At 39.7% G+C, this 23,467-nt stretch overlaps 1 protein-coding gene across 7 annotated transcripts in view; it reads left to right on the top strand.

The window, feature by feature from the left end:
• Positions 1-23,467, top strand: part of ITPR1 (inositol 1,4,5-trisphosphate receptor type 1) — a 352,707-nt gene that overhangs the window by 126,615 nt on the left and 202,625 nt on the right. For all 7 annotated transcript variants that reach the window (XM_037800676.1, XM_037800678.1, XM_037800680.1 and 4 more), the window contains exons 6-10: positions 11,148-11,234; positions 13,490-13,648; positions 15,940-16,038; positions 17,157-17,240; positions 17,350-17,496. In XM_037800676.1, the coding sequence (XP_037656604.1) occupies positions 11,148-11,234; positions 13,490-13,648; positions 15,940-16,038; positions 17,157-17,240; positions 17,350-17,496 (576 nt within the window). The remainder of the gene's footprint in view (positions 1-11,147; positions 11,235-13,489; positions 13,649-15,939; positions 16,039-17,156; positions 17,241-17,349; positions 17,497-23,467) is intronic.

Consider the following 23,467-nt stretch of genomic DNA (forward strand, 5'->3'; position numbering starts at 1 on the left):
AGAGTATACTTTACAAAGTCAGTGCTTAGACACAACTACTCTAGAAGACACCTGTTTGTATGAACGCTGTGTGTAAGACAGCTGCATGCTGTGACAGGTGCAGTGTATAGTGCTGGTGATGCAAAAAAGCATGTTAACCCACAATGGGATTTTCCAAAATGGTCAGCAGCTCTGGGTAGTGTTAAGAAAAATGTCAGGTACGCTCTTCCCTTTATTAAACGGTACTTGCATTTTTGGAAAATGTATCCATTATTATTATAATAGAATAAAATAATGCAAAACTGAGCTTTGTGTTGATACGTAAAATGGAGTTAGATGTTAGGCTCAGATAATTACAGACAGGTTTTCAACCTGTGTGACTGTCCAGCCAGACATACAATTGAGTGGGATGAATGATGCTTCATCCTTGTACAGGAATATGTCATGCATTTCAGGACATCTAGCATCCTTGGCTCTTCTCTGCTAAATATCAGTAGCACCTCCTTCGTCCCCCCAGTCCTTGTAACTATCCGGAATACTCCTGAAGTCTGTGCTGGCAGCCTGGGAGTCTAAGTGCTCAATCCTGCCCATTTCCTAGGACAGCTATTGAGTGCATATGCCTTTGGGGTTATCTTTGTAGAAGGCCTGTATATCTTCCGTGGCCCTGCCTTTGCTTTTTTGGTATAAAAATCATTCTGTTCAATGAGATCTTATTGGTAGATCTGAAGCATTGTCTTCGCCTATGTTGTTTTTTTTTTGCAGCAGGGGTTGTAAATGCACATTACTTTTGCCAAGCAGGAAGCCCCCAGGCATAAGGGGCTTGGTGAGCAGTGCTGCTAAATGGAGTGGGCACGTGCACGGGCCTGGAGGGGCCGCTCAGCTTCCGGCTGTCACTGTGTCCTATAGGCAGGCCAGGCTGCCACTGGATCTTTTGATCTTTTAAGACAACATAGAAAACTATACTTTTATGCGTCATATCTCAATTTTTTAAACTAATTTTATAAAACTCATTCAGTTTTTAAGGCTCAACACCAACCCAAAATGGCTCAAGCCAGATGTGGTTCTTCAACTCCCAATGTGCCACCTGCCATCTGTATGTTGTGTTTCATCAGTAATTCCCTTCAAAGCTCCTTCCCATGAAGGGACTGTGAAAAACAGCACAGTTGAAACAAATCCAATCCTAAAGGTGATTGAGAACTTTGGAGTCCTTATTTTGTTAAAAAATAAAAATAAAAAGGGACAATGAATTACCTCTTTCATGCTGTTTGTGCTTAAAAATAATTACAAAGGAAACCAGTCCTTTCCCCTGATTTAAGATTACCGATGTAACTTGCAGGTCTTGAGTGTTGACGTTATACTTGGGCAGTTCCTACCGTAGGAACTGTTTCCTGCTTAATTGGAACTTTTCCCCCTAGTGTCTGAAAATCATCTGCATGTTTCAGTGCAATCGTTAAAATGTGTGTTTTGGGCAGCCACTTGCCTTTGGGGGCTGAGGGCCAGTCTCTAGTGGGTTTTCCTTTTTATTTTTGTCAACTACCCTAATCAAAGGTCAGATTATTTTAAATTAATGCCATTTAAGGAGTTAGTCGTCTAGACCGCTTAACTTTAGATGAGGATAAACAAGACAAACAGCAGTTTGAAGGAGAATGACATCTAGTGGCTGATTACTGTGTATGTTCATTCTTTCTGTGGGAATAATTGGATTTCTAACTTTTGAGGTCATGATTTCTCAAAGGTCTGTTGGTAAAAATGAGCTTCCCTGCCCCACAAATCTCACAGTTTGTTCTAAAGGCCTTGTCTACTGTTTCTTGACAGCAGTTTACCTGTTTCCTTGCAACAGACACCTACATTGATTTGGTTCTGAAATGAGCACTTAAATTAAGCTGTAGCTTTGACAAGGTTAAAAGAGTCAGAACAGTGACAAGTCCTTATTGTCTTTTGTTTGTTTGTTTTAAAAATTAATTAATTATTACACTTATTCACACGCCATATAGTCCATCCAAAGTGTCCAATCAGTGGCTCTCAGTATAATCACAGAATTGTACATTCATCATTATAGTCAGTTTGAGAACATTTTCACTGCCCCCCCCCCAAAAGAAACAAAAATCCCATAACCCTTTGTCTTAGTTTGCTAATGCTGCAGAATGCAAAACACCAGAGATGGATTGGCTTTTATAAAACGGGGATTTATTTCGCAACACAGTTACAGTCTTAAGGCCACAAAGCGTCCAAGGCAACACATCAGCAATCGGGTACCCTCACCGGAGGATGGCCAATGGCCTCCGGAAAACCTCTGTTAGCTAGGAAGGCAGCTGGCATCTGCTCCAAAGCTCCGGCCTCAAAACGGCTTTCTCCCAGGACGTTCCTCTCCAGCAAGCTTGCTTCTCTTCAAAACATCACTCCCAGCTGCACTCTCTTTTCTCTTTGAGTCAGCTCATTTATATAGCTCCACCGATCAAGGCCCACCCCGAATGGGTGGGGCCAAGCCTCCATGGGAACATCTCATCAAAATTATTTCCCACAGCTGGGTGGGGCACACTCCAAGCAAATCTAACCAACACCAAAACTTCTGCCCCACACAAGACCACAAAGATAATGGCATTTGGGGGACACAATACACTCAAACCGGCACACCCTTTTATTCACCTTCATTAACAGTTAGCTTTGGTGTGGTACCTTTGTAACAATTGATGAAAGAATATTATAATACTACTATTAACTGTAGTTCATAGTTTGCATTAGGTGTAATTTTTCCCATATACTACCCCATTATTAACATCTTGTAATAATGAAGTATATATTTTTTGTTGTTCCTGGAAGAACATTCTTATATTTGTACCATTAACCACATTCATTGTCCACCACAGGGTTTACTGTGTTACACAGTCCCATTTTCATCCCCTAACTTTCCTTCTAGTGACATACCCAACCCTAAACTTCCCTTTTCAACCACAATCACACACATGAGTAACACTGATACACTCACAATAATATGCTGTCATCGCTTCTATCTGTATGCAAACATTTACAATCAACCTTATAAAAAACATTCTGCACAAATAAAGCATCAGTTCCCCATTCTCTACCCTCGTTCAGTCTCCTGGAAACCTATACTCTAGATGTTAACCCCATGAGTTTGCTTATTTTAATTAGTTCATATCAGTGAGATCATACAACATTTGTCCTCTTGTGTCTGCCTTATTTCACGTAACATAATGTCCTCCAGGTTCACCCATGTTGTTGACTGCGTCAAGATTCATTTCTTCTTATAGCTGAATAATATTCCATCATATGTATATACTACATTATGTTTATCCATTCATTGGTTGATGAACGTGGGTTGTTTCCGTCTGTTGGCAATTGTGAATAGTGTCACTGTGAACATCATGAGCAAATGTCTGTTCACATCCCTGCTTTCAGTTCTTCTGTATATATACCTAGTAGTGGGGTTGCCGAATCATATGGCAGTTCTGTACTTAACTTCCTGAGGAACCGCCAAACTGTCTTTCACAGCAGCTGCACCATTCTACATTCCCACCAGCGGTGACTGAGGGTTCCTATTTCTCCACATCCTCTCTACCACTTACAGTTTTCTGGTTTTTTTCAATAGTGGCTAGTCAGGTATGAAATGATATCTCATTGTGGTTTTGATTTGCATTTCCCTACTAGCTAGTGGTGTTGAGCATTTTTCATGAGCTTTTTAGCCATTTGTATTTCCTCTTTGGAAAATTGTCTATTCCAGTCTTTTTATCTCTCTTTTTCCCTTTCTGTTACCCTTACTGATAGTCTTTACTTCTATACTTTCCTCCATGTCTCTCTCTCCTGTTTTTTTCTTTTCAGCCTGCAGAACATACTTTAATATTTCTTGTAGGGCAGGTCTCTTATTAATGAACTCTCTCAGTTTCTGTTTATCTGTGAATATTTTAAGCTCTCCCTCCTTTTCAAAGGACAGTTTTGCTGGATAAAGAATTGTTGGCTGGCAGTTTTTCTCTTTTAGCATCTTAAATATATTATATACCACTACCTTCTTGCCTCCATGTTTCCAATGAGAAATGTGAACTTAGTCTTATTGAGCGTCCCTTGAATGTGATGAGTCATGTTTCTCTTGCTGATTTCAGGATTCTGTCTTTATCTTTAGCATTTGACATTCTGATTAGTATGTGTCTCAGAGTAGGTTTATTTGGATTTATTCTGTTTGGAGTATGTTGTGCTTCTTGGACATGGATATTTATGTCCTTCATAAGAGATGGGAAATTTTTCACCATTATTTCCTCAAATATTCTTCTGCTTCTTTTCCGTTGTCTTTTCCTTCTGTTTGTGCACTTTGTGCTGTCATTCATTTCTCTGAGACCCTGCTCATTTTTTTCCCATTCTTTTTCTTTGTTTATTCTTTCGTCTGTTCCATTTAGGATCTCCTGTCATCTAAGTTATGATCCTTTCTTCCACCTGTTCAAATCTGCTGTTGTACGCCTTTAGTGTATTTCTAATCTCATCTGTTGTGCCTTTCATTCCCATGAGATCTGTTATTTTTCTTTGCATGCTTTCAAATTCTTCTTTATGCTCACCCAGTGTCTTCTTAATATCCTTTGTCTCTTTACCATATATTCCTTCATCTCCTTGAATTGACTTAGGAGACTTGTTTGAACATCTTTGATTAGTTGTTCTAAATTATCTCCTCTGACTTTCCTTTTTTCCTTTGGGTGGACCATATCTTCTTGTTTCTTAGTTTGGCTTGTAATTTTTTGCTGTTGTCTAGGCATCTGATTATCTTGATGAGTTTCTCTCTTTTGCCTAGGGTTTTATTGTTGATTGGCTTTGTGTTAAGGCTCTTCTTTGACTCTTGGTTCAACTTATTCTAGGCCTTTAGAATTGTTTGACATTGATCAAAACAGGTCTGGGAACCCATGAATGGGATACATACCAGTTCCTGGTGATAGGGACAGGAAAGACACCCAAATGCTCCCCACCCCCTACCACCAGCTCCCCAAAGGTGCACTTTCATAGCCTGTCCAGCAGATGGTTTCTTCATCAAGCCTCTCCTCATGGTCCCAGGAGGAAATATATATATATATTTTTTCAACATCCCCTGGGCAGTAGTGAAACAATGGCCGTGAGAATTCCTATTCTGTTCTGGCCTTGGAAACGTGATTCAGAGCCGGGCTGGCAATCCAAACTCACTGGTCAGAAGCCATGCTCAGTCCTCAGCCATCCCTCCTCCCCTTTCCCAGGGAGGAAGCCAGTTCCGGACCTTACCCAAGGCTTCTTTCCCCAAGGGTGGGGGATTGGCATTGACTCCTGCTTGGAAGCGAGTCACTCACTATTTTTGCTGCAGCTTTTCAGTCTCCCCGTCCCACTTATGTTCTTGGAAGAGGGTTGAGTCCTGCCACTCCCTACTCCTCCATCTTCCCAAAGTCTCTCCCTTTTAAAGCTTGGGTGCTGCATTGCTTGTTTTCAGAAACCTTCATTCAGTATCACATTATGTAATTCAGAACTTGTTGATCTTCAATAAATAATCCTTCCCTGCTGTTTCAGTGACCTTTTTGTAGTAATTTAATAATGAGCTCCCCAGTTTTGAAATAAAATAACAGGTGCTTGTGATGGGATTGACCTTGATGTTGCTCAGGGAACCTGGTCATATCAGTGGTGAATAAAAGCAGCAGAAATTGTAGGGAGACCATTTCTGCCTTAGAAATGAACACCTGTGTCTCAGCCCATTGTGCAAGGGAAAAGAGTAACAGGTGTTCAAATGACCAGGATTTTCAATAATGAAAAGGTAACAAATTTAAGATGGCTTTTAAAAAAATCTAGGTTATTTGATACGAAGACATGATGGTCCAGTTTGTAGAATTGGCATGTTCTTTTCTTCTTCCTTTGTTTTCGAAATTATACACATAATACATGAGTAGTGTAGGAAAAGAATTCCAAAATACAGATGAGCAGGAGAAGGAAAAAATATGGTCCCCAAATCTTACTCCATTAAGATAACTTTGCTTTTTATTTAGGTGTGTGCCCCACCTCCTGGACCCAATTCTCTTTCTTTGTTTCTACATTTTAAAATGTAAATGGGAACTTGCCATCTTACTTCCATTTCTTTGACCTGCTTTTTTTTTTTTCATAGTATGTCATGAATAATAGAAATCACTCTCTCATTTTTAATGGCCACACGGTTGTTCCATTGTATAACAGTACTGTCATTTGACATAACCAATCCTTTATTTGGTCAGTGTTCAGGATTGTGACACTTTTGGTCATCCAAAAGAAAGTGTCATTATGGCTTTGTACACGTGCCAGATGATATGTTTAGGAGGAACTCTTAGAAGTGGAATTGCTAAATCAACGGTTTGCCTATTTAAAAATATTTTGTTAGATATTGCTGGATTATCCTCCAGAAAAGCTGCATGGGTTCACTCTCGTACAGTGTGGGATTTAGCAAACCAGATTGCCTTCCTTTCAAGAGTAGAAGCAAACTAGATAAGCTATCAGTGGGCCCAGGTATCATTCTTACCTATCATCTTCTTACCACTGTTGAACCTAAAAATCATGTTGGATATTTTGTGTAAAACAAAACCTTGGTTTTGTTGGGGGAGTAATCTTAGGATTAATGTGTGAATAGAAATGAACACACTTGGTATTTATGCAGTTAGTGAAAAGTGAAATAAATTGGAGAGCCTTCATTTTAATCAAAGAGAGCTTATAGGCAAAGAACCTGTAGGAAAAGCAAATCCTAAGAATGGTCCCCAAGGTTAAGGAATTTAATGTTCATTCAGTAGGGGTCTGTAGGCTTAGTCATGACTAAACCTTTGAACACTGTTTCAGATGTGATATTGTGTGTTTTAAGAGAAGTCAAGTATTTTTCCTCCAGTTTTGATTTATTTTCTGTTCTGATCTTATCTTTTGTATATTTTTAGTCAAATGCCCTTTGCTCTTTATAGCTGCTGGTGTCTAATTAGTTTTTAATTTGTTATGTGTGGCTGTTTGATGACTAATATGTTGTTTCTTTTTAGATATGTCAGTGCCCCTTGGGCTGCTTTTATGCTTAGTCTAAGAGTAGGTAGGATCTTGATGTCTTAGATCAGTGTTTCTTTCTTAAACTGAAGCCATGGGAAGTTTTTGAGAATAGAGGGATGGTCCATGACAATGTTTCTCTTAAACAGGGGCCCTTATATCATTTAAAGTCCAAAAACACTACTGTAGAATTCCATGAGGTTGAATCCTTTTAGTGTGATGTTTTGAGCAGAGAAAAACTCTGTTTGCATGTTGGAAAATGTCATGTTTTATTTTACCGAATCAGTTGATTTTTCTCTTGTTGACATTTTTCCTTCTTGGATTTCAGCCCATATTAGCAGAAAGACCAAATGGCTCTTTACAAAGTATAAACCTTCATTCCAAGTAACAAGTGGATTCAGTCCCATTTTTTTCCTTGGAAAACTACCCACAGTACCTGTGGGTACTGTAGAGAGCCCTAGAGAGGGTGAAGCATGAAAAAAGGGGGAGTAAGAGGTACAAAGAAATAAAGGAAGAGTGTTAATGGAGGAGAAGGTAGAGATAGGACAGGTATCCTAGAGCCGAGGGCAGTTTGGATTTCCTTGTTGTCTGACCTGATCGAATTTCTGGTTGTACCTTGAGCTCAGTGGGTTTATCCTTTATTGTAACTGAGAACAGCAGACTGGTACGTAGTTCCAAAAGAGAGAGAGGAAGCCTCTGAATGGAGCATTGTTTTAAAGAGCTGAGAGGTGGTACACGTGCAATGATCCATCATAGCGTAGGCAGGCCATTCACTTTCTGTATTATGTTTTCTTCTGGTTTAGGATTGCTTCATGCCATTTATTTTTCTTAAAAGATGTGCCTTCCTAAAATTGCCTGTATTTCAGTTGGACGTAAAGCAGATGCTGGCTTTTGGAGGAAACTGAAAGATTCTTGACCCATCCAATTTAATTCACCTTTTGAAATTCTCATCATTAGAACTTTTCTTAGTTACAGAAACTTGTATATGATAATAATAGTTGAAGATAAATTGATCCTGTCATACATCTGACCTTAGATCTCTAACCTTTATAACAGCCCTAAAAGGCTTGTGTGATCCCCATTTTGTGAGAGAGAATACTGGGTGAGGCTTAGTGAGATTAAGTGATCTGGCCAAGGTGATGAAGCTGGTATGTGGTGGACCCAAAACCAAGTCCAGAAGGGACATTAGCCCTTTGTCATCTGACAGCATCAGGCCTCAAGGACAGGACCACAGGATGAAACGGGAACTCTAGGAAGAGAACATTGTCTATACTTGTGAAGTACTTTATTGGTCACCAGGATTTTATCATCCGCCAGATTACTGAATTTCTTCCCTGTTAATTCACTTCTGTTTCACCCCTAGCACTGTTGTAATAGAACAGTACTGTCAAAGTTGTACAGGTAAACAGATGAAAAATTACTGTTTAGGTTGGTGGCCTGGGTAGACCATTCCAGAACGCTCTGTGCAGCTTCACCATTCTAAAATGCTGAATTTGGACAGGTAATAGCGCCTGGTCTCATTTACAACTCTACACATCTGGAGTTAGCCCAGACTTGGGTTTGAGGATGATCTCTGCCACTTAGCAGATGTGCAACTTAAAAAACAAACAAACAAAAAACACACAAAAAACGAAACAAACAGAACAAACACATTGTTAAGAAATATTTCAAATGTATATGTGATGGTTAGGTTCATGTGTCAACTTGGCCAGGTGACGGTGCCCAGGTGTCTGGTCAAGTAAGCACTGGCCTACCTGTTACTGCAAGGACATTTGTGGCTGGTTAATAAACAAGAAGGCTGGTTTATTAAATCATCAGTCAATTGGCTGCAGCTGTGACTGATTACATCAACGAAGGGCATGTCTTCCACAGTGAGAGAATGCAATTAGCTGGATTTAATCCAATCAGTTGGAGACTTTTAAGCGAGACAATAGAGGACCTTCACTTCTTTGGCTGACCAGCAAAGTGTTTCCTGAGGAGTTCATCGAAGTTGCCAGTTCGTTGCCTGAGGAGTTCATCAAACACCTTTGTTGGAGTTGCCAATCTGCGTCCACTCTCTGGTGCTGTTTCTGCCATAGCCAGGATTCATGGGTCCAGGAATCAAGGGGTGGAAACAGGAGTGGCACCACTCATTATCACTCCTAGTGATCCACTAGGAAAACTTCTGCTTCCTGTCCCTGCAAGCTTAAGCTCTGCTGATCTATAAGTCTTTGTTCCAGAAGGAGTGCTTTCACCAGGAAACACAACAATAATTCCATTGAACTGAAAGTTAAGACTGCCACCTGGCCGCTTTGGGCTTCTTATGCCTCTGAATCAACAGGCGAGGAAGGGGATTATTGTACTGGCTGGGGTGATTGATCCTGACTATCAAGGGGAAATAGCACTGCAACTACACAATGGAGGTAAAGAAGAGTTTTCCTGGAATACAGGAGATCCCCTAGAGTGTCTCTTAGTACTGCCACACCCTGTGATTAAAGGCAATGGAAAACTGTATTAAACCCAATCCAGACAGGACTACCAATGGCCAAGAAACTTCAGGAATGAAGGTTTGTGTCACCCCACCAGGCAAAGAACCATGACCAACTGAAGTGCTTGCTGAGGGTAAAGGGAACATGGAATGGGTAGGGGAAGAAGGTAGTGATAAATATGAAATAAGGCCACGTGTGACCAGTTACAGAAACGAGGACTATGATGGCATGACTATTTCCTCCTTGTTTTGTTATGAGTATGTTTGTATTTGTCTATAAAGCAAATATCTTTGCTTTCTTCTCTGTCTTATTCCCTTATCATATGGCATAAGCTGTATTGTTCATTTTGCAGTATTTAAGTTAAAAGAAATCACTTTTAAGAGTTAATGTCACCCAAGTACTTGCACCCTATTCTGAAGAGATGTAGTGCGTTTCCGGTTTGTACACAGGACAGCAGAATATTGTTAGGTGAAATATATGTCTGTTATTTTTCTCTACTTAGAGATAAAGTATGGTTTAGGGTGATATGTATAACTGCCAAGTTGACAGTGGGTGGACTGTGATGGTTAGGTTCATGTGTCAACTTGGCCAGGTGATGGTATCCACCTGTCTGGTCAAGCAAGCACTGGCCTAACCGTTACTGCTAGGACATTTGTGGTTCATTAATAAACCAGAAGGCTGGTTTATTAAATCATCAGTCATTTGGCTGCAGCTGAGACACACATTTTGAAGATGGCCGTTGGAAGCTGACACTGGTATTTTGGAGAACACCATTTTGAAACACAACCTGGGAGCAAGCATATGCCAGCCACGTGCCTTCTCAGCTAACAGAAGTTTTCCAGATGCCAATGGCCTTTCTCCAGTGACGATAACCTTTGTTTATGCCTTACCTTGGACATTTTATGGCCTTAAGACTGTAACTTTGTAACCAAATAAACCCCCTTTTTGAAACCCAATCCATTTCTGATATTTTGCATAAGGCAGCATTAGCAAACATGAACAGTACACAAAGTACAGAAAATAATATATCAAACTTCTTTTTGTATCCATCATTCAACAGACTGCATGATGTTGACCAAACTTTTTAATTTCTCTATTTCTTCTATAAAATTGATAATAATATTTCCCTCAAGAATCTACAATGCAAATGAATTAAATTGTAATTAACATCTCAAATGACAGCTTTTGCTTTATGAGTGCCACAGTGACCCAGGCCCTAGGCTAAATGTTCCTAAGACATGTACAAAAGAGGAAACTGAGGCTCACAGATGTTAAGTAACATACTCAAGTTCACAAAAACAGAAAGCATGAGAAACCAGGATTTGAATCCAGATTTATTTTACTGCAAGCCTTAAAAAAGAATACTGACAAATGATAAAGGGCTATGCAAATTTTCTCCCACCACAGCCCTCCTTCCTTTAAAAATAATAAGCTTTTGCTTTATTCTCACCCAAAGAAAATGTTTCTGAATTCCTTAAAGAAAAAAAAAAATTAGGCCAGAAAGGCCAACAGAGCAAAGGAAGAGTGGGTTTTGAACCCGTTGCTCATTTTGTTTAGCCTCAGGGGTTACTTAGATATTTGCTTAATTCTGTGGTTCTTGTTAAGTATTGACAGGAGACATTTGTTTTGCATCACTGCAGAGAAGTACAACTCATTGTTTCTTCTTTGTGACCAATCTTCCTTCTCCATGCACAGCATGCTGCAGACTTGGAAAAGAAGCAGAATGAGACAGAAAACAGGAAATTGCTGGGGACCGTAATCCAGTATGGCAATGTGATCCAGGTAAGATCAAAGCAGCCCTTCTCTTCTGGAACCAAAACGTTTCAAGGAATGGAGCTGAAAAAACAAAGACACACATGAAATGGGGTTTGGGCACCTCCACAGTGGACATCATGTAGACAGTTTATTGCAAAGTTTATTTCTTCTTAAATATGGTAGATCTTTGAGCTTTTAGTTGGTCTTCTCTCAGTGCAAGAATCCACTTTTCTTCCCCGTTGCTGGTTATTTAACGTATGCTCAAATATTTTAAGTGGGACACTTCCTACCTGAAAAGAAGTCTGGCTGTTACAGTTTTGTTTAACTTGCATTGTTTGAAAGTTCTTCCTATGTGGTGTAAATTGGCTTCGCTGTAATCTTTCGGTACAGGAGCTATTCTCCAGAGGCAATAAGAGCAATTTTGTGCCTTTTGATCGAATATCTGTCTAATCTCACAGCTTGTGAGGTTACTTGCTTATCTCTTGTACCCTTAATTTGTCATGGGGATAAAACAAAATCCAGGAAACAACTACATCGGGTTTTGCTCAGAAGACAGTCTGGGTCTATCCCAGTCTTACAGAAACAGCGTTTGAGGAAGCCCTGTACCAAATTTGACCTCTCTCGATTTGTCTGGTCACCAGATTGTTTTCACCCAAGCACCAACTCTTAGACATCAAACCATTTGGTTATATTGCTTCATTCTTTCCCTTTTGGAAAGATTTTGCTCAACATGTACACTTTACTAATTATCAAGGAATTCCTTCCCATTTTAAATTTTTATTAGATGTAGAGCAGTGCTAATCAGCAGCATGGAAAACTGAATTGCCAAACTGATTAAAGCAACCTTTTGTGGTTAAATGGGTTAATTAATTAGGCCTTTTGAAATAGTAAAAGTTGCTCCCAAAGTCGGTTTGAAGATTAGGTTATGCCCATCTCACCCCTCGTTCCCCTCAGTTTCTATCCAAATGAGAATGGACACGGGGGCAGGTGGGTACCAGAATTTAGCTTTATGAGTGGGTCAGGCCAGTGTCCTGAAACTCAGAATACAGGACACCCTGATTTGATGGGATTGGAGAATATGTCTTGAACTGGAGATGAAAGTGGGGCATGGAAGTTAAGAATGTAAGTTCTTCAGTGCATTCTAGTTCAGATTTTGCCACTTACTGTGAGATTTTAGGCAAGAAATCTTACCATCCCTCAACTTGCTTGCCAGCAAAATGGGAATGATAATGGTCCCTGCTTCCTAACATGGTTCTGTGGTGCCTGTCACCTAGTAGGCTCTGAATATATGTTAGCTAGTCTTAGTTATTATTACTTCCCCCAAGCCTGGATCATGGAATCCACCTGTAGGTAATGTTGGTTTATAAACCAATTCAGAGTCCACTGGTCATATCCGTGGAGGATCAGGGCCCAGTCACCAACAGAACAAAGAGGGTTTGGGAGGGCATCACCTTTGCCTCATTATTTACGGCCAGGGCATGTCAGGGGCTCCCGACTCAGATAAGTTACTCCTTCATCCCTAGCAACCCTGTTAGAACCTCCTAGGACTGTGCTAGAAACCATATCTGTTAACACTTAGAAAGGGGGTATTGACATTTGGCACTGGAATCCCATGCAGGTGTTTGGGATTGGACAGTCTTTCGTATTCCCTTCCATCTCCACTTATAGCCCACTGAGTCATGAAGCCTTGGTCAACTCTTCTGGGTCCTGACCTATCAGATAACATGTTGCCAATCCAGATCTTCAGACTTCCCATCCCTTTCATACATGACCAAGTCTCAAGAATGAAGTGCTTGGAAATTCATGGTGGAAATCCATGGCAGCTTTGTTCTTCCAAATTAAATCATAATCCCCTAACCGGGTCCCTTGTTAAACCAGACTGGTTCATGTGCTCAAAAGTGTCCTTCCTTAGCTCCACCTTTATGTTAGGACCCCAGCCTGCAGGTCCTCAACCCCTTCCCTTGGGGTCAGATCTCTGCCCACCACCAATTGGCAGAGCCCTGTTTACAGCTGCTCGTAATGCTCGACTTGAGCACATTTCACTTTGTCCAAGGCTGTGTTGGGGAAAAAAATAAAACACTTATTTTTTTTATTCTACCTTCTACTTCTGCTCTTCCTTCTTTTCTAATTATTCCAAGCCTTAGGCATATTATGAATCTCTAACTTCACAAGCAGCCCAGTAGGAGGAGGAATGTTTGATACATATTTTATATAACTCAGAGAAATGGTGGATAATTCAGAGACTCACTGACACTCATCTTATTCTCTTGGTGGGTTTTTAGCTCCTGCATCTGAAAAGCAATAAATACCTAACTGTGAATAAAAGGCTTCCAGCTTTGCTGGAGAAGAATGCCATGAGAGTGACATTGGATGAAGCTGGGAATGAAGGGTCCTGGTTTTATATTCAGCCGTTCTACAAGCTTCGATCCATTGGCGACAGCGTAAGTGCAAATTCGCAGACTAGTGAATACTCGGTGCCATGCCTCCAACCATAACTGTGTGTTAGAGTCAAGTAGGAGAATTTAAAAGTTGGAACCAAAGGCTTATCCTGTATGAAGAGAAGAAGGGAATCACTATGGAAACCAGTGTTTGGGAAACGAAAAATTGGAGAGACGTGTGACCTAAATAGAGGAGCTATGTTTTTCCTACTGGGCTTCTGAAAAGTCGTAGGAACAGCTGTTACCTCAGTAACTTTACCATGAAAACAGCTATCATTTCTTAGTGTCCCCGTCATTCTAGATCCAACAGCAGAAAGGCCTTTCTGTTTTGGAAATAACCAACCGAATCATGGCTAATACAGGAGGGAGGATAGAGAAGAAGTCGATATAGCAAGAAAGGAGAATGGCTTTTAGAATTATCCTCACTTGTTTCTTTGTCCATAAGCTTGCAGGGTCACCAGCCCATTTTACCAACTACAGTTAGTCCTGAGCTGGCTGTCTCCTGAGGGAACATTTGGACGTAAAGCCCCAGGGTTCCTTATTAGTGCAGCTTAGAACAGTTCTGATTAGATAAATTAGTAAGCCGTTACATGGTTATCTCTTTTCACAGAGAATATATTTAAATGCTATCAGCTATATTTCTGACTTTGTTTAGATTCTGAAATGGTTTATTTTTGCTTAAAAGAAATGTATACATTAAACAGCATGAAATCATCTCGAAGTGCTTAATTAGCCTTTCACTAAGACTGGATTTTGCCATTTTTCGGTATGGCCATTTAAGTTACAAACATAGGGCAGTTTAAATATGTAATTTGTGTGTTTATGTGTGTATTATATCTTACGTAATATGCAAAAAACTTATTCCTTCCCAGCTGGTATACTGTAAATATTATCCTTAACTCTCTCGTAAAACCTTAGGTTTCACCAAAAGAATTGGATTTATTGAGGCTTTTAACTTATATTCATTTGAAGGTAGAGAACATTAAATTAAATGTATCAAACTGAAAATAGATGAGTTTTACATTTTGGGAAGCCATCTTCCCTGTTCTGCTTCCTTCCACCCCCATAATAAAAACAGGTATACTGTATTAGGGTTCTCCAGAGAAACAGAACTAACAGGATATATATGTAGTAAATATTGTGTGATTTACTATAGGATTTGTTCATATGACTGTGGGGATTGGGAAGTCCACATTCCACTGAGCAGGCTGCAAGTTGGGAACTCTTATGAAGGTTTTACTGTATTCCCCAGGAGAGCTGGCTGGCTGAAGTACAGATAGAAATTCTTTGTGACTGCATCAAATCCTCACTTCTCCCTTAAAGGCCTGTAAATGATTGCGTGAGACTCCTCTCATTGCTGAAGAGTATCTCCTTTATTGATCGTAGATGTAATCAGCCATAGATGCAATGAACTGACTAATGATTTAAATCCACAAAATACTCCACACTGACAATCAGGCCAGTGCTTGCTCGACTAAACAACTGGAAACCCTATACCCTAGTCAAGTGGACACATGAAATTATCCATCACATGTGCCTCATTCTGAATTTTATTTTCAGGAGGTCCTGTGCTTTCTTATCCTTTAAAATTAATCTGTGACTTAGTTGGGGAATGGACTTGAATATTTAACCTTTTAGAATAGTGTTTTTCAAACTATAGGTCTTGACCCATTAGTAGGTCATGAAATAAGTTTAGTGGTTTGTGACTCTCATTTTAAAAAAGTAAAATAGAGTAAAAAGTATCAGGCTATATTAGAAATAGTGAAGATCAATATTGTTTTGGGTAATGTTTGGTTCAGTTATTTATATGCTCGTAAGAATGTGTGTATTATTGGGTCATAGTAGAAAATGTATTTTTTAATGTGGGCTGTAACTAAGAAGTATGAAAATCATTGCTTTAAAAACATCAAATTATGGCTTGATTCTTTCAAAGATAAAGTGTTGCCTCAGGTGAGGTAGCCTTACCTCCTTCTACCCCTAACATTTAGTTACAGCTATTAACACGAGTACCTTCACTGAACTCAACAAAGAAGATTTTTCTTCTTATCCTTGCTCAGGACTCACTTTGAAAGCATCTGTGTATAGTCAACAATAATCTTGGGACCAAAAGTCACCCTTAGGCTTGTTCACATCACCCCTCCCTGCACAGGGCAGGCTCTTCGAGACATGCAGTGCACGCTGCACTCTTCTATAATGTCCTTCAGTGCAGGCTCTTTCGGCCCTTCCCCAAACTGCCCTGTGGTTGGTCTGCAGTCCTGACCTGTTTGGTGAAAAGCTCTCTTGCTCCTTTCCAGGTGGTCATAGGAGACAAGGTTGTCCTGAACCCTGTCAATGCCGGGCAGCCCCTACACGCCAGCAGCCATCAGCTAGTGGACAACCCAGGCTGCAATGAGGTAGGCACGATCGGGTTAAGGCTTGTGGGTGGGAGCTTGTGCGTGTGAGAGCAGTTTGCCCATTCTGCAGGTGAGGAAACTGAGGCCCGGCATCAGGGCTGCCACGTGAGGTTGCTCAAGACTGTGCAGTGGATGGGGGTTGGGGACTGATCTTCACCCAAGTTTCTCAGTTTGTTAAACCCTGTGTCCACTGGGGCAGGTTTTTTTTTTTTTTAATTCATTAAGCCAGAGAGCGACCCTTTTTACCAAGTTTTTCTGGCCAGAGGTGCTCTTTTTTTCTAGTCTGTCTGCCTGGAGAGGGTGCCTTTTTCCAGTTCATAGGAAATAAATGCTATAGGTCATCAGCAGACCTGCCAGAGTGATACCTTACTTGTGGCCGTATGTCTACTTAGTCCCTAAATCGGCAAGTGTGGGACACAGGGACACTGTATTGCTTTTGACGTGAATATCTGCCTAATGGTTATGAACACAAGCTCTGGAGTGGGACAGATGTGGATTCAAATCCCAGTTCTGCAGTTTACTAGCTCCATGACTTGGGTCAGTTGCCAGTCTCCCTGTGTGTTAGTTTCCCTACCTCTGAAATGTAGGTATAATAGTCAGACCTATTTTTTAGGGTTTTGCTGAGGATTGAATGAGATAGCTGATGTTTGTATTTGGCCCTATGCCTGGCATATATTTAGTGCACCAACAAGGCTGCCACTGTTAGTGGTTAGCATTAATATTTTAGAATGTATGTACTGGTATAATCTTTTGTTTTTGTAACTTATCCCATTTTATAAGTACTGCTTCCATTAGGCCTTTACTTTCTGGCTTTAAAAAAAGAAACTTGGAAGAAGGGGGAAATACCCATTCCAGAAGGACAGGAAGCTTGGTTCTTTTAGTCACAGCTGGAGCATAAATAATGATTAGTGTGAGTGGACCATTTATTACCAAATGCTTATAATAGGCGGATTGACTTTGTAGATCCTACAGTCTTAATGCTGTCAATCTTTAGGGTTTTTTCACTGAAGCACAGCCTCACTTCCTGGGCTATATGATTGCTTTTTGGGCTGGATGATACAGCTGTAGTGAGGCTGGTCAACCAGTATTACCAAATAACTCTATAATCTGTTTTCCAGGTCAATTCCGTCAACTGCAATACAAGCTGGAAGATAGTCCTTTTCATGAAATGGAGTGATAACAAAGATGACATATTGAAGGGGGTAAGTTTGGTAATTTATGGGCTGCATAGTTCTGGGTTCTTCTTAAGGTAGCAGGTTGGTCCTCATTTTCAATGTATTTTTCTTGATTCTTCCTCGTGTTGACGTTTAGGGTGACGTGGTGAGGTTGTTCCATGCCGAGCAGGAGAAGTTCCTCACCTGTGACGAGCACAGGAAGAAGCAGCATGTCTTCCTGAGAACCACTGGCCGGCAGTCGGCCACATCTGCCACCAGCTCAAAGGCCCTGTGGGAAGTGGAGGTAAGGAATGGGGTGGGAGAGGCAGGAGAAAGGACTCTTGAGTTTATAGGAATAAGCGACATCCATGTACTTATACCCACCTAGTTCCAAAAAATGAGTTGAGTTGACTTAAAGAAATAAGTACATCACAGCCTACAAGAATGGTGCTGAGTGATTCTTCTGGAGGAATGTGATACCTACTTTGGAAGCAAACTCAAGACAGAAATTGGGACCTTGTTTCTCAAGTCTGTCTAATTGTCCCTTCCTTGTATTTTTCTTTTCATTGCTCATTTATCTATCATAATACTATTTATCAGGTATTACCAACGTGATACCTGGGTGAGTCATGTACGTTCAGCCCTTAAAGGAACTAATGGTCTGGTGGTATTGGTGAGGGGGCAGAGAAGAAAAGAGAAACACCCACATAACTGGGACACACAGCTGGATGGTAAAGGTGATCAGAAAAGCACATTCCATGTGCTCTGGAGGTTTCAGTGAGGAAGGGAGAACTTCTGGTTGGGTAAAGGACTGTGGAAGACGTCGAAAGGGGTGGCAGTGTTGGAGCTGGTACTTACAAGATAACCTCTGTTTTAGCAGGAAGACATGAAAGGAGCAGGTGACTTCATGTAAGGTGATGGCCTGGGATTGTAAATGTGAGGCAGTGTTGGGATCAAACTCCATAGCCCAGTTTGGTGGGGATCATAATATAAACATGGGAAACAAAACAGAAAATGTTTTTGCAGTCTTGAGCCTGAAGGGCCACATATCCAGGCTGCAAGGAGTTGGGTTTGAATTCATAAGCAGTGGGGAAACTTGGAAGTTTGTTTGGCACAAGGGAGTCACGTAATCAGCATGCTGCTTAAAGAAGGTGGATGACTGCCATCAGCATGTAGCTCTTGAGAGGTGGGGAGAGACTAGAATTGTGGGGCCAAGAAAAAAATGAGTTTAATGCTTGATGATAGCCATAATGAGAGCTGGAACTGAAGTGGAATTGTGCTCCTCACCAAAGTCTCTCTCTGTATAGTTGCAGCTGTTTGAGTAGTTACATTTCGGTCTCTCTGCTTGGCTTCTCTCTTCTTCTTACCTATCTTCAATTCTGTCTTTGACTGAGGCATAACATATATGCATTAAAGTGCACGGGTCTCAGGCATACAACTTGGTGAATTTTTTCAGCCATCACCCAGATCAAGAAATAAAACAGTTTCAGCTCCCATGAGCCCCTTCCCAGTCACTACCTAACTTTTCTCCTTGGAAAGTTGACCACTGTTTTGTCTTCTGTCTCCAGAGATTAGTATTGTCTGTTTTTGAACTTCACAATAGTACAATACGTAGTCTTTTAATTTTTGGTGTAGATTTTTTACTTAGCACAATTATTTGGAGATTCATCCACGATATATGTAGCATGTATCAATTTATGTCTTTCTTGTGCTGAGTAGTATTCTATTGAATCTCATACCACATTTTGCATATCCATTCATCTCTTGATGGGATTTTAGGTTGTTTCCAATCTGGGGCTATTATAAATAAAGCCACTGTACGAATTTGTGTACAAGTCCTCATGGATATAAGCTTTCATTTCTCCTGGCTAAATACCTAAGAGTGGAATGGCTGGGTCACATTGTAGGTGAATGTTTATCTTGATAAGAAACTGCCAAACTGTTTTCCAGAGTGGCTGTACCATTTTACATTCCCACCAGCAGTTTTTCCACATCTTCACCAACTCTCGGTATGATCAGCCTTTCCAGGGTTCGCCGTTTTTAATAGGTGAAATCTTGTTTTAATTTGTGTGTCCCTTATGACTAATGATGTTAAGCTTTTTTTTTCATGTGTTTACTTTTCATCTGTATATCTTCTTTGGTGAAATGTCTGTCCAAATTTTTGCCCATTTAAAAAATTTTATTCTTTTTTAACATGGGTATTATAATAATCAGGTTCGTTTTGATGTATTATATAAAACCATTTCTGTGGTTTTCATTGAAATAAGGCATTTACACAATGTTTTTGGTTTTCACCTGTTACCCATTTTCCTCTGCCCCCCTTCTCTCCACACGTATAGCACTTACCTTTTAGTTGTTGTAGGTGTCTACATAAGGGCACTATCAATCCTACTAGATTAAAAAAACCCTTGAAAGCTAAAATTTGTCTTAAAACTTTGTCATTGAGTTTTGATGTCCCATTGTACCCACCACAGGGCTCTCTACATTTAAAACTGTCTTTAAAACCACTTTTCATGTGTGATTTGGATACTGGTCCCCTCCCCCCTCCCAAAAATCTCATCTTCCTGAGTTAAAGTAACTTTTTTAAAGAAAAATTGAAAACAGAGAAAACAAGGGAAAAGTGAACTGTCATTTCATTAACTTAATATACCCACTTCCAATCAGATATTTTTCTTTGAACAGGATATTTTCACACACTGTACAAACAGTTTTGCACATTGCTTAAACATGCTATCATAAAACCAAAAAAAAAAAAATTATTAATGTTAAGTCACCATGGTAGACCTTAGTATCTTAAGAGCAGATACTAGGTTATTTTCACTCGAAATTGCTTGAAATGAGTTAAAGATGGTTACTTTCAGTGGAGAGTTTTTGAAATATGGATCTTTAAAACTTTAGGTGCTTAACCCAGGAATTTACTTGAAGCATCTTCTTTTTTTTCTTCTTCTGAGAAGAAACAGCTGTCTAATTCTTCCTTCCTAAAAGGTTGTTTCTTGCCAACTTTTCCTGTGAATATCCTGGGAAAACACTAAATGTCTCTCTTTATTTTTTTCTTGCAGATTCTGGAAACTTAAGTGCCCCTTCAAAATAAAAGGAGGAAGACAGCACCCGCATATTTTATGTTTGTAATAGTTCTTTAGGGTTTACATTATACATCTTTAGCTTATTGCCAGTCACCTTCACATAATATATTTGTTAACATATAATGTAAGAATCATACAATACTATACTTCAATTTTCTCTCTCCTGTTCTTGGTAGTGGTGCTTACTTCTACATATGTTAAAACTCCACAGTGTATTTTTATTTATTTGCCTTTTTAAACAGTCGTATTTTAAAGGCTTGTACAAATAAAAACAGTCTTTTATATTTACTCACATACTTATCATTTCCAGCTCTTCATTCCTCTATGTAGATCCACGTTTTCATCTGGTATCATTTTCTTTTGGCCTAAAGAATGTCCTTTATCATTTCTAATAGTGCAGGTGTGCTGGTGACAAATTCTCTCCCCTCTTGTTTGTATGAAAATATCTTTATTTCACCTTCATTTTTTAAATGTTCTTTTTTCCTTTTTTAAATGAGAGCTTTATTGAGACATAATACACATGCTGGACAGTTCACACATTTAAAGTGTACAATTCAGTGCTTTTTTGTAGATTGACAGGGTTTTTCGTAGATTGACAGGGTGGTGCAACCATTACCATAATCATTTTAGAAAATTTTCTTCACCCCCCCAAAAAAATTACATACCCACTAGCAGTCAATTCCCATTTCCTCTCAAATCTCCCCCACCACCTTAGGCAACTACTAATCTACTTTAGGTTTCTATGGATTTGCCTATTCTGTATAATGCAGAGTAAATGGAATCACGCAATATATGTGGTGATTGGCTGCTTTTCTTTACATGTCTTTTCTGGCTTCACGCATACTGAAGCATGTATCTACTTCATTCCTTTTTATTGCCAAATAATATTCCATTGTATGGATATACCATATTTTATTTACACTTTTATCAGTTGATGGGCATTTGGGTTGTTTCTGCACATTTGACTGTTAGGATTAATGCTTCTGTAAACATCTGAGTACAGGTTTCTGTGTGGACATATGTTTTCACGTTTCTTGGGTATATACCTAGGAGTAGAATTGCTGGATTATAAAGTAAATGTATGTTTAACTTTTTGAGGAATTGCCAGACCGTCTTCCAAAGTGGCTGTACCAGCAGTGTGTTTTGAGATAATGGTCAACTTACAGGACAGTTGCAAAAATAATACGAAACCCATGTAGAGAACTCCAGCATACCCCTCCCTCAAATACCCATATCCACCAATGTTAATGTTTTGCCCCATTTGCCGTATCATTCTGTCTATCCACTTGTCTGTCTCTGTTTTTCTATCTTCTGAGCATTTGGGAATAGGCTGTAGATGTCATTGTATAATGCATATGATGCTTCTTAAATACACAATAATTCCATGTACATTTTCTAAAAACAAGGAAATTCACTTATATAGCCACCTTAATTATAGCTATCAAGTTCAAAAAATTTAAGATTGATAGAAAACTTACAGTCCATATTTTAATTTTTCATATGTCTCAATAATGTCTTCTTGAGCCTTTTCTTCTCTATTATTAGATCCATGCAGGATCATGTATTGCATTTAATTGTCATTGTCTCTTTAATTGCTTTTTTTTTAATTACAGAAACATATATACAAGACAAACTTTCCACTTTCATCCACTCCCAAGCATACCATTCAGTGGGAGTAATCACATTCACAATGTTGAGCTACCCTTACTGCCCCTACTGCTGGTAACCTGTATGCTACTTTCTCCATATATGAGTTTCCATATTCTAGCTATTTCATATAAATGGAATTGTACAATATCTGTCACTTTTGGACAGACCTATTTTGCATAACATGATGACTCCAAGGTTCATCCACGTGGTGGCATGTATCAGAACTTCATTCCTTTTTAAGACTAATATTCCATTATATGTATAGACCACATTTTGATTATCCTTCATTCATCTGATGGACATCTGGGTTACTTCCATCTTTTGGCTGTTGTGAAGAATGCTGCTGTGAACATCAGTGTACAGATACCTGTTCATGTCCCTCCTTTCAGTTCTTTTGGTTATAGACCTAGAAGTGGAATTGCTGAGTTAACTTTTTGAGGAACCACCAAACATTTCCACCGTGGCTTCACCATGTTACATTCCATGTGGCCTTCATTTTTGAAGGATATTTTTGTTGGATATAAAATTCTAGACTGATAGTTTTGTCTGTATTTTAAAGATGTTGATCTGGCTTGCATTGTTTCTGATGTGAATGCAGTGATATTTTCTATCTTTGGTCCCTGTATATGCTTTCATTTTCCTGGCTACTTTTAAGATTTTTCTGTTTACTTCTGCTTATCATTAATCTGATTTGATGTCAGTTGGTAGGTGTATGTGTGCCCGTGTGCACATGTGCTTATCCTGCTTGGAGTATATTGAGTTTCTTGAATACCTGTGTATGTTAAAATTAGAATAATTTTGATCATTATTTCTGAAATATTTTTTCCTGCTCCCCTTCCCCTAGTCTACACAGACATGCTGGATCATTTGCTATTTTCTGACAGGTCACTGCAGCTAGTTATGGGTTACATTTTCCTGATTCTTTGCTTGTTTGGTACTTTATGTTTGCATACTGGACACTGTCATGCTATTTGGTTGAGTGTCTGGTTCCTTTTATCCTTCCTTTAAAAAAGTATCAAGTTTTTGTTTTGTCCAACAGTAAAGTTTCCTGTGGGTCAGTTGGATCCTTTGGGGGTTTCTTTTTATGCTTCATTAGGTCAGATGTAGTGTAACCCTTATTGTAGAGTTAGTTTAGCCCTCCCACTAATGTTACTGTTTTAACATCTTTACTGAATGCCCCAGGTATTCATCAAGACCTCTCCACTTAGGCTAATTAGAATCAGAACACCTTCAAGCTCTTACAAGCTTCCCTGTAATTGTTCTTTATTTGCCCTGTGGAGTCTCACCTTACATACATGCAGCTTGATATTCTGGAGCTCTTTGACTATGTGATTCCATACTCTCCTGTTCTCTGCCCTACAGATGCGAGCCACCTCAGTCTCCCTAAACTCTGATCTATCTCCTCAGCTCAGGGAGATCAGTGTCCTCTGCTTGGGTTCTCCCTTGGGCCACTGTCTGGAGAAAGCCCCCAGTCAGAAAGCTGGAGCAATCGCAGGGCTCACCTTGTTTGGGTTCTTCCTTTCAGAGATCACAGTTGTGCCT

The sequence above is a fragment of the Choloepus didactylus genome, chromosome 1 (genome assembly GCF_015220235.1).
Source record: "Choloepus didactylus isolate mChoDid1 chromosome 1, mChoDid1.pri, whole genome shotgun sequence".
Taxonomy (NCBI): Eukaryota; Metazoa; Chordata; class Mammalia; order Pilosa; family Megalonychidae; genus Choloepus; species Choloepus didactylus.